This window comes from Gymnodraco acuticeps, unplaced genomic scaffold, assembly GCF_902827175.1.
Source record: "Gymnodraco acuticeps unplaced genomic scaffold, fGymAcu1.1, whole genome shotgun sequence".
In the NCBI taxonomy this organism is placed as follows: Eukaryota; Metazoa; Chordata; class Actinopteri; order Perciformes; family Bathydraconidae; genus Gymnodraco; species Gymnodraco acuticeps.
Genome location: NW_022990999.1, coordinates 120,477 through 137,435, shown reverse-complemented (window position 1 = coordinate 137,435; position 16,959 = coordinate 120,477). Strand labels below are relative to the sequence as shown.

Sequence of the window (16,959 nt, the reverse complement as noted above, 5' to 3'; positions counted from 1 at the left end):
ACAGGCAGTTAGCGAGACAGTGCAGATCCCATTCAATAATCCTTCCCTTAGCCCAATCAATGTGTGGGTTGTGAGTACGTAGCCACGGGTAACCCAAAACCAGAGGTGTGGAAGGAGAGGATATTACCTTTAACTGGATAAGTTCACGGTGGTTTCCGGAGGTGATTAAAGTCACAAGGGGTGACTGTGCTGTGACTGAGGAAATGATTTGTCCATTTAGAGCAGGGGTGGGGAACCTCCGGCCCCCGGGCTGTATACGGCCCGCGAGACCTTTTGCTACGGCCCTCGAGGTAATTTATAAACATTTGCAAAAAAGAAAAAAATTAAAGAAATCTAGACCACAAAAAAATTAAACAAGCGAGTGCCTGTTTTTCCTGGCCAAGGTCAGGGTCCTTGAACACATCACGAGCCTAACGTGTCATCACGTGGTATAAGTCTCGTCTGATAGGGATGCAGTTCTGACCATGGTTCTGACGGAGAGCACCAGAACGCCGCTCCACCACTTCCACAAATTGCAGTACCCATAAGGAGCCGTACACATGCCGCAGTTTTTGCGTGGCTGTGTCTTTAGTTGAAAGCCCAGTGCTCTGTTCATCTATCATACTGATCATAAAGTCAATAACTGTGTTGTTATTAGCATCTGGTTAGCTAGCTATGCTAACGAATACAAGAAGCTTTTTCTACAACCAGTGAGGTAAAGGCACATCTTTATATGATCATTATAGTTATAAAAAAATAACAGAATAAAGTAAACTGGTATAAAATACTATATGACAGTAAAAAAAAGTTGTTATTAATAAACAAGAATACAGTTTGAAAGGAGAGTGATTTGTAAAATATCCATAAAGAAAAAGAAAATCTGCTTACAGTTCTGTTTCATATGGGTGTTGAGAGATGTATCCATAGATCTCTTAATGTTGCTCTCAAAGTGCACCAGATTGATGCTTTTAAATTCAACATTTAAAAAAAAATCTTCCCGGGGGAGAACACCCCCCTAGAGGCGGTTAGGTCCCCACTTAAATCATGTTCACATGGATAGGAAACTAAATACATTTGCACACATCTTGTTTCCATATATTTCTGTTTGGGTGGTCATGCCACAACCGTGCACGTGCATGCATGAGTCATGGTAAAATATCTGGATTAAGAGGTTGCTTTTTCTTTGCACAGCATGAAAGAAAGGCCGAATGAATGGGCTGTGATTTTAGTATTTTTAAGCAGAGGTCAATCATTTGTACGGCCCTCGGAGGATGTTGGAAAAATTGAAATGGCCCTTGAGAGGAAAAAGGTTCCCCACCCCTGATTTAGAGCATAGGCAGTTAACGGTTCCTCTAGAGCAGTGGTTCCCAAACTTTTTGTGCCCAAGGCACACCAAAGGACAAGTAAAAATCTCAAGGCACACCTATTGTGCAAAATAGCCCTTATAACACGTGTTATCACTCATATCATGTAAAATATCTGTAAATGTGCATAATTATTTACTAATGCCAAATAAAATGTGACAAAGACAACTATATTACTCGTGAAATATTTATTAACGAAATATTTCAGAAATTAATTTGAAACTTTATCAAATTAGGCTTCATCAAAGCAGCAACACACTCATTTAAACCAGACAGGTCACAAAATTAACATTTCAGCAATCAGCATTGAAACATGTGCTATTGTAAATATTTTGCCGACTTACAAATTAGTGAGATACATGTGCCTGTCGGGGCGCGCAGAATTTTGTAATCCTTGGTGGCACTGAGGAGAGGGCCACTCGCAAGTCCTGTTCAACAGAGAGCCGTGAGTCCCGTGACCTCCTGTTGTTCTTCATGTAAATCAGAGTAGAGAACGCCAACTCCAGAGATGGGGTCGTTACTAATTTGTTTTAATATACTACATATTACTTTAAAAAAAAGTAATATATTACACTACTTCGTTACTATCTACATAAAGTAACTCGTTACTTTACTCGCCGAGCACGTACGAACTTGCACATGCCTGAGTGGCAATAACTTTCCTTAGCTTCTGGCCTGGACACAGTTTGCACCTCACCGTCACATTCCTGTCTATTCTTCGGACGAACTCAAAATAATGGGCATACCTCCACCCCTCGAAAGTTATCGCTGACTCAGCCATGTTTATGCAGCACTGCACGTGGAGATGTGGACGCACAAGTCACGCAGATTACGTACATATAAACCTACAAAGTACTGATATAGTAAATAAAAAAAAAATTATTTTTGTGTAGTTGTATATTGCAATAGTAACGTATGGTTGTCACAAAATCCCACGGCACACCCGGACTTGCCTCACGGCACACCGTTTGGGAACCACTGCTCTAGAGGCTCCATGCAGAGTCACAGCTGTTCAGCTAGCTCCCGGTCCAAAAAGCTATCCTCTGCACCAGAATCAATAAGAGCCTGGAGAGGCAATGTCATAGAACTAACACAGAGCTTGGCGGGAATTCGAAAACGAGTCAAGGATGGGGTTAGAGATGATTGCTGTGGACTCGTCAGGAACCCCAATCTCACTGACGAGCCTCCCAGTTTGGCCGTACTGGGCAGTTGGGAATGATATGCAGTCTTTCCACAATACAGGCATTGGCCTGCACCTATCCGGCTCTGACGCTCCTCCGGAGAAAGTCTAGCACGACCCAGTTGCATGTGCTCCTCCTGAGAAGAGGTGCGCACGCTGGACGACGGGGGGAAAGAGGAAGGTCTAGACATCGAGTGAGCAGAGAAGGAGGAAAAACTGGGCTTACTGAGGGAGGCTGGTGAATCCCTCCATGTCCGCTCAGCTCGGCGCTCCCGCAGACGACCGTCCAAATGAGACACTAAGGAAATCAGCTCTGAGAGATCCGCTGGAACGTCTCGTGCTGCCAATTCGTCCCAAAGCTGGTCCCTTAATCCTCTCAAAAATACCGCCTTGAGAGCCGCCTCGTCCCATCGAGCCTCTGCAGCGAGTATGTGAAACTCAATGGAGTAATCAGCCACTGTCCGGCTTCCTTGTTGCAGGCTAAGCAGCTTATTCTCGGCGGAGCCAGAGGAGTTGGGATGATCAAAAACAGCTGAGAACCGATCAGAGAAGCTCTCAAAACGTAGAGTGTCAAAATCCACCGAAGAGTTTAAAGCCTCTGCCCAGGTTAAAGCTCTCCCGCGGAGCGAACCCAAAACAAAATTGATCCTTGTTGCTTCAGCAGCAAATGCAACAGGACGCTGGCGAAAAACCTTGTTACATTGAAACAAAAAACCTCTGCATTTCTCCACTTGTCCGTGAAATGGCTCAGGATCGGTGATAGGAAAATCCTGGCGAGGAGAGGGCAAAGGAGCTGGACTGGGAGTGGCCTGAGATGCTACCGTCGAGGTAGTGAGAGCGGAGATCTGGCACGCCAACTCGGAGACATGAAGAGCCATGGACCGGTTACTATCAACCAACTCTCGGATGAGCTTTTCGTGTTCACCCAGGAGGGAACCCTGACTTGACAGGGCATGAAGGATTGGGGTAGAATCCGCTCCGTATCCTGCGGGGTTCATTTTTGGCCAGTTCTTCTGTTAAGCTCCTCGTAAAGAGACACAAAACTTGAACCCGCTATGCAAGAACACTGGGACGGAGACTTAGGTGAAGTGTCAAAAAGACTGGATTTAATAAGTCCACAAAAACCAGGCAGGGGACAAAGCAAACTCTGAACAGAGTGGGGAGAACGTGGAGCAGGGCTGAGACGGAGGTTGGGCTGGACGTGGCAGGCAGGACGGAATGGAATGTGGAGTTTCTGGAACAGGCAAAAAACAGAACAGGATTAGCATACGAAAAAATCCAACAGGAAGAGTATACAAAAGAACTAGAAAATCTAGTCAGCCGGAACTGGAGTTTACCACTGTGAGTATACGAAGAACTGGCGAAGTCTGATGATCGAACCGGAGTTTTAAGCAGCAGCAGGTGAGTGGTGGTAATCAGTGATGATGAGAAACAGGAGCGGAGGTGAGTTGGCGGAAAACGGAAAGTAGGTCAACCACGCCCAGCCAGGAAGACAGACAAACAGATAGACAAACAAACAGAGAGAAGGAGATACCGCAATTCCTCACAGAACTGACAATTTAGGGATTGGCCTATAGTTATTTAAAATAGTTGCCTCCCCTCCTTTTAGCAAAGGCAAGACATAAGCTGACTTCCATACTTTTGGAATTGCATTTGTGCTGAGGGAGAGGTTAAAAAGAGTAGTAAGAGGAAGAGCAATACAATCTGCAGCTATCTTTAAAAAGAAAGGTTCTACGTTGTCTGGGCCAGCCGGTTTCTTAGGATCTAGCTTAGATAAGAATTCATGAACAACATCAACAGTAAAAGGAGTAAAACTGAAAGGGTTTTCCAGACCACATTGTTCAGAGTCACGGATTGGGGTGTTCACAGAAGCAGAGTTAGAAACAGAATCAAACATAGAACCGCAGGACACAAAATGCTCATTAAAGCAATTTAGCATTGTAGCCCTGTCCGATATAGAGCCAGATGCTGTAGTAAGGCACGGAGGTAGCTCATTACGGATCTCACCGGTGGATATCGGTGAGATATCTCCCAAATGGAGCTTTTCCCTCTTCAAGCTACCTAACTTCACTCCTTCCACCTTTGAATTCCATGCCGTCACAGTAACCCATCCTATACAGTTAACCATTGTTGTTCTCTACCGTCCACCAGGCGCCTTGGGGGACTTCTTGGAGGAATTAGATAATCTCCTCTCACTCATCCCTGAAACTGGCCCTCCCGCTGTACTTCTCGGAGACTTCAACCTCCAGACGGGGAAGATAGACGAACTAACATCTCTGTTAACCGCCTTTGCTTTCTCACTGTCTCCGTCCCCACCGACTCATAAAGCTGGCAATGTCCTTGATCTCATATTCTCAAGGAACTGCGCTACTTCTAACCTCTCTGTAAACCCGCTCCACACATCCGATCACTTCTTCATTTCATTCTCTCTATCCCTTTCCAAACATAACAAACTAATCTCTTCTCATCCTGCACTTGTCCGCCGTAACCTTCGCTCCCTCTCCCCCTCTAGCTTTGCCTCGTCGGTGCTCTCAGCCCTCCCTTCCTCTGATTCGTTCCATCTCCTGCCTCCAAACTCTGCTGCAGAAACTCTCCTCTCTACTCTTTCATCCACTCTGGACTCGCTCTGTCCTCTCACATCTCGGCAGGCTCGTCAGTCCCCTCCTGCTCCCTGGCTAAATGATGCACTGCGTGCTAATAGAACCGTCCTTAGGGCAGCAGAGCGGAAATGGTGGAAATCCAAACACCGTGACGACCTCCTAACCTATCAGGCTCTCCTCTCCTCTTTCTCTGCTTCGATCTCTCAGGCAAAAAGCACTTTCTTTCAAGATAAGATCCAATCTTCCTATTCCAATCCTAAAAAACTATTTTCCATCTTCTCCACCCTCTTGGACCCTCCAAAAGCTCCTCCCCCCTCCTCACTTCTGTCAAGCGACTTTGTTACCCACTTTGAAAAAAGGTTGATGATATTCGCTCTTCTTTTTCTGACTCACCTTTACTCACCGCTGGGTCACCAGACCCTCCTTCCACCAACACACTTACCTCCTTTTCCCCTCTCTCTCCGAGTGAGGTTCTTACCCTCATTACCTCTGCCCGCCCTACCACCTGTCCTCTGGACCCTATCCCTTCAAACCTCCTTCAGACTATCGCTCCTGATATTCTACCGTTTCTCACCCATTTAATCAACACTTCTCTAACTTCTGGTCACTTTCCAAACAGTCTCAAGGAGGCAAGAGTAAACCCTCTCCTAAAGAAACCCACTCTCAACCCGTCTGATGTTATAAACTACAGGCCTGTCTCTCTCCTCCCGTTCCTGTCTAAATCACTTGAACGCGCTGTCTTTAAACAACTCTCCTGTTATCTCAATCAGAACAACCTTCTGGATCCGCACCAGTCTGGTTTCAAGGCAGGTCACTCCACAGAAACTGCTCTCATTGCTGTCACGGAGGAACTGCACACTGCCAAAACTGCATCCCTCTCCTCGGTCATCATCCTATTGGACCTGTCTGCTGCATTCGACACGGTGAATCATCAGATCCTCCTTCGCACTCTCCAATATCTTGGAGTTTCAGGCTCTGCACTTTCCCTCCTCACCTCATACCTGAAAGACCGTACCTACAGGGTGACTTGGAGAGGGTCTGAGTCCGACCCTTGTCAATTAACTACGGGGGTCCCTCAGGGCTCTGTTCTTGGTCCCCTCCTCTTCTCCCTGTACACAAACTCGCTCGGATCAGTCATTAGCCCGCATGGTTTTTCTTACCACTGCTACGCTGATGACACCCAATTAATTCTGTCCTTTCCCCGCTCAGAGACCCAGGTCGTTGCACGCATCTCTGCTTGTCTAGCTGACATCTCTCAGTGGATGTCTGCTCACCACCTCAAGCTCAACCTTGACAAGACTGAGCTGCTCTTCCTCCCGGGAAAAGATTGTCCCACTCTTGACCTAACAATCAACATCGGCACCTCAGTTGTTTCCCCGACTCAGACTGCAAGGAATCTGGGTGTGACCCTAGATAACAACCTGTCCTTCACTGCAAACATCGCTGCTACAACCCGTTGCTGCAGATACACGCTTTACAACATCAGGAAGATACGTCCCCAGCTGACTCAGAAAGCGACTCAGGTTCTGGTCCAGGCTCTCGTCATCTCACGCCTAGACTACTGCAACTCCCTCCTGGCTGGTCTACCTGCATGTGCCATCCGACCTCTGCAGCTCATCCAGAATGCAGCGGCTCGTCTGGTCTTCAACCTTCCTAAATTCTCCCACACCACTCCGCTCCTCCGCTCCCTTCTCTGGCTTCCGGTAACTGCTAGAATCCACTTCAAGACACTGGTACTTGCTTACCATGCTGCGAATGGATCTGGCCCTTCCTACATCCAGGACATGGTTAAACCGTACACCCCAGCGCGTGCACTACGCTCTGCCACAGCTAAACGACTCGTTGCGCCCTCGCTGCGAGGGGGACCCAAGTTCCCATCGGCGAAAACACGTGGGTTTGCTGTCCTGGCTCCAAGATGGTGGAATGAGCTCCCCATTGACATCAGGACGGCAGATAGCTTGCACATCTTCCGGCGCAAACTGAAAACTCATCTCTTTCGACTCCACTTCGAGCGTTAGAACTATTAACGAAGCACTTTTATACTAATAAAGGACTGGCTTACCTAAAGCCAGTTGAGTAGCACTTGAAATGTTTGGCTCTATGAAACCTGATGTACTTATATGATTCTGTTTTCTTCAAGGTTGTGTCTTCCTGGTCGAATATACTTATTGTAAGTCGCTTTGGATAAAAGCGTCAGCTAAATGCAATGTAATGTAATGTAATATCGATTTTATGGCTTTCCAACATTTCCTAGGATTATTTAGGTTTTCTGTGGTAACTGACAAATAGTACTTCGACTTTGCACTTTTGACATTTGAAGTGAAGCTATTCCTTAGCTGCCTAAAACGCAGCCACTCTACCTCTGAGCTTGATTGCCTAGCCTTTGCCCAGGCCTTGTTTCTCTCATGAAGGACACTGGACAGTTCAGCAGAAAACCAAGGATTGTCTCGTCCCTTCACTCTAAATGTATGCAGGGGTGCATGTCTATCAATGATCTCCATAAAACCAAGATAAAAATAAGACCATGCAGTTTCTATATCAGCACACAGATCGATTTTTCCCCAATCAAACCCAAACAGATCATGAACAAAACCCTGCTCCACAAAATGTTTTATGTCTCTCTTAATAATAATACGAGGTTTAACCTTTTGAACCTTAGTGTCCCTAATTGTGGCTACAACACAGTGATGACTCAAATCATTCGCAAATACTCTCACATATAAGTATTTATAGGGAGCATTAGTTAAAATGAGATCAATTAGGGAGGATTTATTAGGGGACTTAATGTTAGGGAGAGTAGGACTGTCAACAATCTGAGTAACATTCAAAGAGATACAAAGGTTTTTAAAATCCTCTGACACTGCAGTTAACCAGTCCCAGTTAAAATCTCCAAGTAGCACTATTTCCTTGTAGTCTAGTTGCAATAAAAGATTTGCTAGCAAAGACAAGGAGTCCTTGCCAGCTGAGGGGGGTCTGTAACAGCCCACTACCATGACCTGTTGACCCGTTGCCACTTCTATATTTAAGGCTAAAAATTCGAATTGCTTACTGATAGATTTGGAAACTAATGTGGTTACACTGAAGTTATTCTTAACATAAATGGCAACGCCACCACCTTTATTAGGCCGGTCGGTACGATACACATTAAAACCATTTAAGGTAATGTCAGAGGCCAAAATAGATTTGTTTAGCCATGTTTCTGATAAAACAATGACGTCAGCGTCAGTCGAGCTCGCCCAGATGCAAACAAAATCTAGTTTACCTTACAGACTGCGCACATTCAAGTGGATGAAACCCAACCCAGACCTAGCTTTAAAATCAGCAGGCGTAGCGATCTGACTACTACTACAGGGCGGACCAGGGTTAGGTTGTACATTTCCTGACAGTAATAACAACAAAAGAACCAGGCATCTGTTCCTCTTAAATGACACACATATATTGTCATCTACTTTAGAAACACCGGAAAAGTCTACGAGAGTGTGATTTGAGCTTAAGAAGCAGTCCTGAAGAACCATCATCGCAGGAAAACAAAAAAGACAAACATATTTTGTCGAGCAGATTGTCTGTGACAAGGCAACCGGTAATTGTTTGTGCAACACATCCAAACCTTTGCAGGGGATGCCCACTGCGGGTGGCAGAACAGACCTGAATCCAGTAGACTTCTCAGAATGACTAGAGATCTTCTCATAGTCCAAAACAGTTAACAGGCACAGCAGAATCCCGATATGGGCCATTTTCCCAGACCAGCACACAGTATCCGCGATGTTCCTGGAGCAAAATCAGCACAGCAGCAAAGGACAGGCGAAAACAGCAGCGTGGAAGCGCTCCGGTCCCTCCGTGGTATCCCCGGGGTGAAAGCAGGCCTCTGCAACAGCAGAACCAGGACAGGTGGAAAGCAGGCCCCAGCGGTGGTAGAATCCTCCTCCGCACAGCAGCACACGCCCGGTGGAAGCAGGCCAAGCCCGAAACGTGGATCCACTCCGTCTCTCCGCGACGACTCCGGGGTAAAAACCTCTCCAGTACAGCCGTATTCTACAGGTGGGAGCAGGCCTCCGTAGATCGCAGATCGCAGATCGCAGATAGCAGATCGCAGGCAGCAACAGGTGGAGCCGCTCCGTCTCTTCGCGACGAGCAGGCCTCCGTAGATTGCAGATCGCAGGCAGCAACAGGTGGAGCCGCTCCGTCTCTTAGCGACGTCTCCAGAGGAAAAACCCCTAAGTACAGCCGTACTCGACAGGTGGGAGTAGGCCTCCGCAGATTGCAGACAACTAAAACTACTACTTGTATAAGCAGGGATGGCTAAAAGTTTGTAAGTAGGAGAGCTAGATGCTAACAGATGCCAGATGCTAACAGGTAGTGTGAGCCTGTAGAAATTGCGACCGAATGCCTCCAATCTGCCGAGAAGGCATTCGATAGGGTCGAATGGCCATATCTTTTTGATATCCTCAAACGCTTTGGATGTGGCAACAATTGTTGTAAATGGGTTAAATTGTTATACACTGACCCTGTGGCAGAAATACTTACAAATAATACAACCTCAAAACCAATTAAGATTCACAAGGGATGCCGTCAGGGATGTCCTCTATCACCACTTGTGTTTATAATGGCAATAGAACCGCTGGCCATAGCTATTCGGTCTCATCCACAAATCTCTGGTATAACTACAGGTCAAACGGACCACCGTTTAGCTTTATATGCTGATGACGTCATCGTGTTTCTCAGGGACTTGGAGAGATCGATTCCAGTATTATTAGAAGTGATAGAAACATTTGGTGAATTTTCTGGTTACACAATTAATCATTCCAAATCTTCCATATTGTTATTAAACTCCAAAGAGAGAAGTAGTCCGACTGCATCAGTCTCCCAGTTTAAAGTTGCGGAGCATTTTACATATTTGGGTGTAAAAATAGTGCCCAATATAACAGATGTGGTGAATTCTAATTACGATCCTATTATGGAATCAATTACAAGCACAATTGATAGATGGAAGCCTTTGCCGATCTCTTTAATTAGGAGAATTAATATATTAAACATGAACATACTCCCCAAGTTGCTGTATCTATTCCAAAACATCCCCCTGCCTCCTCCTCCAAACTTATTTTCAAAGTTAAGGAAATCATTTTTGAATTTTCTGTGGAACAACAAATGAGCCTGCCTGCGCTTGGCCCTCCTGTATAAAAAAACCCCACTAACCCTATTACTAGGAATATGATCAGAGTCTGGCATGAAGTAAGGAAGTACTTGGGCGAACCTCTCTCTCTCACGTTTTAGTCCAATTTGGGGAAATTATGACTTCATTCCAGGCAGAGCTGATAATGGGTTTAAGATTTGGTCAGATAAGGGGGTACAGACAATTCAAGATCTATATAGGCTCAATGATGATAATCTGATAATCTGACATTGCAATTAAGCACAACATTTCACGGAATTTTTTTTTCAATTTCTTACAAATCAGAAGCTATATTGGAGCAAACCAAAAACAATTATTAACTATACCTCCATACTCACCACTAGAGAACATAATGTTAAAGGACTGTAGGGGGGAGGAAACTAATTTCTGCAGTGCACTTTATAACTTGCTTATATCTGGCTCCCCTGAGTCATCCGAAGCTAAACTCAGGAATTGGAGGGAGGATTTGCAGGAAGACATTTCGATTGATGAGTGGGAAGGTGCCTGTAAGAAAGCTCAATCACAAACAGCGAATACCCGTCAGAAGCTCTTACAAGATAACTAGCTGATGCGTACATATATTACCCCAGAAAATCTAAACAAATTCAATGGTAATATCTCGGACTTATGTTTTAAATGTGAACAATCTAAGGGAACATTCTTTCATTGTGTTTGGGAGTGTACCAAGATAAAAACGTTTTGGGAAGAGGTCAAACGTATGATAGAAGAGATTTTATCATTGCAGTTACTCATGGAGCCCAAGTTTTTTTTGTTAGGGTGTTACCCAAAATAACACAACATAAGGAAGAGAGAACATATCTTTTTAAATGTATGTCTGCTGCAGGCAAAACGCATGATAGCACTTTCATGGAAAAATATTAACAGTCCAAGTATTGGCAAATGGCTAAAAGTACTGTCTGCATGTGTCTCATTGGAGAAAATAACCTATTAAATTAAAGGAAAACAAGAACTATTTAAACAAGTATGGGGCCCTTTCCTTAACTATCTGGAACATGTGGATCTAGAGCAGTGGTTCCCAAACTTTTTGTGCCCAAGGCACACCAAAGGACAAGTAAATATCTCAAGGCACACCTATTGTGCAAAATAGCCCTTCTAACACGTGTTATCACTCATATCATGTAAAATATCTGTAAATGTGCATAATTATTTACTAATGCAAAATAAAATGTGACAAAGACAACTATATTACTCATGAAATATTTATTAACGAAATATTTCAGAAATTAATTTGAAACCTTATCAAATTAGGCTTCATCAAAGCAGCAACACACTCATTTAAACTAGACAGGTCACAAAATAAAAAATGAGGCAAAGGAAACTCAGCAGAAATTCAGCACAGAGAACTGTCAATGCAAGGAAGCTGCATTGTCCATGGTCCTGAACTACAAATTATAAATGTAACATTTCAGCAATCAGTATTGAAACATGTGCTATTGTAAATATTTTGCCGATATATTACATTACTTCGTTACTATCTACATAAAGTAACTCGTTACTTTACTAGCCGAGCACGTACGAACTGCGCATGCGTGAGTGGCAATAACTTTCCTTACCAGCAGGCGGCGGTAGTGTGTATTTGTCATTCAAAACACACAACAACCGGAAGACAGAGAAGAAGAACAGACTACGTAATATAAACAAACAACAAATAGCGTGTGCGGTAGCTTCACATTAGCATGTGTTCTTTGCAGGTGCTTGTTGAGGTTTGACGTGGTGTTTCCAGCAGTGGATAACAGCTTCTGGCCTGGACACAGTTTGCACCTCACCGTCACATTCCTGTCTATTCTTCGGACGAACTCAAAATAATGGGACCCCTCGAAAGTTATTGCTGACTCAGCCATGTTTATGCAGCATTGCACGTGGAGATGTGGACGCACAAGTCGCGCAGATTACGTACATATAAACCTACAAAGTACTGATATAGTAAATTAAAAAGTAATTATTTTTCTGTAGTTGTATATTGCAATAATAACATATGGTTGTCACAAAATCCCACGGCACACCCGGACTTACCTCACGGCACACCCTTTGGGAACCACTGATCTAGAGAGTACTCTGGGTCAGCAAATTGGAGATGATTAATGTTCCTCTGCTGGGAGAAGGATAAAAGCCTTTCCTATCTGCCTTCATGTTTGTATATTTCCTTACTTAGCCTACCCACGTGTTTGTGAAGTTAATTTTATTTATTTATTTTATGTATGTGACTTGTAATGTACTTTAATTTGGTATGTCTTGTGGATGTTTGTGTACTGTCTTATATATTGTCTATGTATGCTTAAACAATAAAGAAAGTGTTTAAAAGATCAATTGGAAAAAGAGCACCCCCATACCTCACCAACAGGCGTTGTAGTTGGGAGTGGTGCTCGATGCGCTACATGCCACCCTGTCAGAGAGCAGAAGTGTGTCCCTTCTCCGGGCGGTGCACAGGCTGCAACAGGGGGCGACAGTGACAGCTTTAACTGTCATGCAGACTTTGAGTCTCATGGCGGCTGCTCACATTGTGGTCCCGCTGTGGTTACTGCATATGCGTTTGGATCCCAAGAGGCACAAACGGCGGCTGGTGACCATCCCCCCCTCAGTGGAGGGCAACCTCCGGTTCTGGGGGTCCCCCGGTCACCTCCGGAGGGGGTCTCCACTGGGACGGCTAACCTCCTACATCACAGTGTTTACGGACGCATCCAGAACAGGCAACATCCACTGTGCCCTGTGGTTCTCCATGGCCCTGAGCGACGACCCGCCCTTGGGGGTGGACGCGTTTGCACACGAGCCATGGCCAAGGAAGCTGCTATACGCCTTTCCACCGCTGCGTCTCATTCTCCCTCTCCTGGGGAGAGTGACCACTAGATTCCATCGGGTCCGTCTGCGGCGCGTTACGGCTGCACCGATGTGCTCACGGCGATCGCGGCGATTGCCACTCTAGTCAATGGGTGCTATTCCACCACACGCGGCGCGTTACGGCTCAGAAGCGTCCCAGAAGCGTCTCGGCGCAGGGCTCCTCTAAAAATAGGATGAATTCTATTTTTGACACGACGCAGCCGTAACGTAAGGTCGGGCAGGCAGGAAGTGGAACGGTCAGAGCATCCGGGCCAGGCCCATCCCCCACATATACTAATTTTGCAGACCCCCCTCCTTCATCACAACACCTTCACTACGACACGCACAATGGACAACGAGGTTTTCATTATGGAAGTGGAAAAACACACTATTTTATACGATGTAACCAATGCTTACTACAAGGACAACATCAGAAAGGACAAGGCCTGGTTTTTAATCGCTGGAGTTTTTTTGGAGTGGAAGGTAACAACAACATATTAATGTTTTAAAGTTAATTAATACTTGTATGTGCAGTACAGAGCCATTCAGTAGTTTAACATCTTGTAAAAGTCATTAAAAAATGTTTCAGTAAACTTGCATTTCACAATAAAGTAAGATCTTATTTCTTATGAAATCATTTTATTAATCTGAATCTATTCTTTGTTTCAGTCGACATTTGCAAAGCACGATGGAAGGCACTCCGGGATGCTTTTGTGAAAAACAGAAATAAATCTCTTCCAAGTGGATCTGCAGGTGGCACGCAAAAGGGCTGGAAGTATACCGACATAATGTCCTTCCTTTTGCCCTATGTACAGCAAAGGAGGTATGTATGCACATATTTTAATTTATATAATTTTGTTGTTTCTGTTTAAAATGTTGTTTGGGGTGAAATTGTTAAAAATAAAACATTTATTAAACTTGTGGTCAGTGATTTATTGTCTGTGAAATGTGCATTTTACCTCAGTGCAACAGCCAGTCTCTGCTTGGGTTCAATGGCAGCTCTGTAATTTGTGGATTGTCTGGTCAGTTCAGGGCCCAGGAGGGACAGAAGTTCATCCAGGATTAGCCTAACTTCACTTAGCTATAATAATAATAATAATAATAATAATAGATGTATTTTGTTAGCGCTTTTACAGGTGCTCAAAGACGCTTTACAGATATAGTGAAAATAAATGTGAGTATAGTGTTATAACAACTACACAAAGTACTGTCAATAATGTTTAAATACAGTATGCTGTGGTGGTCCTTGCATTTCTAGTCTGAAGATAAATTGTGAGGACAGACAAGAATCATTTGGCAGTCATTTGTTAGACAAAACTATTGATTTGAAAAGAAATAACATAGCATATTACAAATAAAGAACACTTTTTTACAAATGCAAATGGTAGTACAATAACTTTTTATAATTTTCTGGAATGAAAAAAGAACACATTTTTCAATCGATTTGGCGGTATAATAACTATTGTGTTCCAGTAATCACACCATCCTGTCCTGTCAAGACACACTGCCCTTAGGAGAGTTGAAGAAGGTGCAGAAAGCCTCCCTCACATTACAGGCCTCTCTTGATGCCCTGTTTGCTCCCATGTTTCTCACTGGTGCCATGTATCTCCCCTGCTGCTCTTCCTCCTCCAGCAACCTCTGGTTTTCACTAGGGGCCAGCAGGAAGTTGTGAAGGATGCATGCAGCCACCACAAGCTTGTTCACGCTTTCCGGGTGCAGGTTGATACGGCGATGGAAGATTCTCCACCTGGAGGCCAGAAGGCCGAAGGCATTTTCCACCACCATCCTTGCTCTGGAAAGTCTGTAGTTTAAAATCCTCTTTTGATGAGTGAGGTTCTTTCCGGAGTATGGTCTCATGAGGTATGGCTTGAGTGGGAAAGCTGCGTCACCCACCATGACGAATGGCATCTCACCCAGGTGAGCAGCACCAGGTAGAAAGGTACTGGTTGGAACATGAAGTGTTCTCCATTCCTTTCCCCAAATCCGATCCGGCATACGTCCCACCATCACTTGTTCTTCCGAAGTCCCCCACCTGAATCACTCGGAACCTGTAGTCAGCATCAACAAGTGCCAAAAGCACTATGGAAAATGTCTTCTTGTAATTGAAGTACTGATTCCCAGACCGTGGTGGTGCGTGTTTTCCATCTATTGCTCCCAGGCAATTTGGGAAATTCCATTTTTCCCAGAAGCCTTGTGCGACCTCCTTCCATGTTTCTTCTGTTGGCCTGGGTAGGAACCTCTCCATCATCTTTTTCTCAATGGCTGCATACACCATATGGACAGAGTTTGTCACAGTAGTGCATCCTAGGCGATAGTTGAATGCTAGGCTGATCAGTGAGTCCCCGGAAGCCAAGTATCTGTGAAGGGAAAAACAAGCAAAGAAAAATGTGTGAAATAATTGTATTCATCTGAAGCCAATTGACCACCCCCCCCATGTCACAACATTCCATTCACACCTCCAGGCCAGTAGCCTTTCGGCCAACTGTAACCCAACCCCCACAACACCTATAGGGCCATTAACCGAAATGCTGTCCTCCAGCAGTGGCTCAACATGGCAGGACCTGGGGGGTCTTATTATGAAGAGTTGTAGTTACTGTTAATTGTGTTTGTTGTAAATAGTTTTTTTTTTGTGTTCATTGTTGTACATTTCAACAGCTATTTGATGTTTCGGTTTCAAATGTTTTTTGGGCGACATTTTTATAATTAAAACGTTTATTAAACTTGTGGTCAGTAATTTATTGTCTGTGAAATGTGCATCTTACCTCAGTGCAACAGCCAGTCTCTGCTTGGGTTCGATGGCAGCTCTGTAATTTGTGGATTGTCTGGTCAGTTCAGGGCCCAGGAGGGACAGAAGTTCATCCATCTGTTCTGCACTCATCCGAAAATATCGAGGATGTCGTTGGCTGTCCAGCCTCAGCTCAGCCACGAGGTGATGAAAATCACCTTGTTGTCTCCTTTGCTGGTTGAGGGGGTGCACCCAAAACCGGCTCCTTCTCCTCCCCCTCCCTCCGTAGTCGTTCAAGTAGGAGAATAAAGGCCAGCGTTCTCCTCCGGTTTACAGGCACTGTAAATTATATATATAGAATAATTATGATGATGAATGCATTTGTTTACCACTAAAATACAGCAACACATCTTTGATTCATGTCGTTTATAACTGGACTATTACAATTATTATTAACTGTGTCTGTAGACTACAACACAACAAAATGTGGGTCAGTGGGCATCTGACCCCCTCCCCGGACGTAAATGCGCTTAAGTTTTCTCCGGGCCCCTGGAGGGTCGCGGGGTGACGTAATGCGCTCTGGGCCCTTACAGGGCTGGAGGGCTCCCCTCACCTGTCTGGGGGCAGGAGGGGGAGAGCCCTCCATACTATAGTCCGTACACACTCTGCACGGGGTCAGTGTCTGAGTGTGGGGACATGGGGGGCACTTGCACTCTCCCCGTGCTCCTTAGGGACTCAGGAGAGAGGGTGCATAGTGAACCCATACAGCTGCGGACTTTCCCTGTCTGCCTATAGGCGGACGGATGGGAGCCCTCAGCACTGTTTTTCGGGCACACTTGTTTGCGAGGTAAGCGCGGCAGAGTATGCTCGGTCAGCCCAGACTTCTCCACGGTCACAACCGAGGGAGAGGTGAGTGAGGCACAGCGGCTGCTAAACAGTGAGGTGGAACGGTGTGCTGGACATCGAGGCTCCGCCCACTGTACCCATAGAGTCCAGTAGAGGGCGGAGCCTGTGAGAGATATAACGCCGGGTTACGTATTGTAACCCTTGTTATATTAACACAGGTGGAGCCCTCTACCCTGGGGCACTGTCTGTCCTATTCCGCT

General features: G+C 45.1%; 2 protein-coding genes and 1 long non-coding RNA gene across 3 annotated transcripts; 1 reads left to right on the top strand and 2 right to left on the bottom strand.

Annotated features, from left to right (window-relative positions):
* Positions 1-3,607: 3,607 nt before the first annotated feature.
* On the bottom strand, positions 3,608-4,031 carry LOC117559248. Its single transcript, XR_004570946.1, has 2 exons — positions 3,861-4,031; positions 3,608-3,757 (listed from the first exon to the last, which is right to left on the bottom strand). It is a non-coding gene; the product is annotated as an uncharacterized LOC117559248 (long non-coding RNA).
* A 1,997-nt stretch (positions 4,032-6,028) lies between these two features.
* LOC117559258 lies at positions 6,029-7,117 on the top strand (the record flags this gene model as incomplete). The annotated part of the gene is made up of 2 exons (XM_034235935.1): positions 6,029-6,145; positions 6,341-7,117. Coding segments are annotated over 2 exons (894 nt in total), but the record flags the coding sequence as incomplete, so codon positions are not given.
* Positions 7,118-14,059: 6,942 nt separating this feature from the next.
* On the bottom strand, positions 14,060-16,591 carry LOC117559257 (protein ANTAGONIST OF LIKE HETEROCHROMATIN PROTEIN 1-like). The gene is made up of 2 exons (XM_034235934.1): positions 15,891-16,591; positions 14,060-15,485 (listed from the first exon to the last, which is right to left on the bottom strand). Exons 1-2 carry the CDS (start codon positions 16,004-16,006, stop codon positions 15,038-15,040), a joined length of 564 nt encoding a protein of 187 aa, XP_034091825.1. The 5' UTR covers positions 16,007-16,591; the 3' UTR covers positions 14,060-15,037.
* Positions 16,592-16,959: the final 368 nt, after the last annotated feature.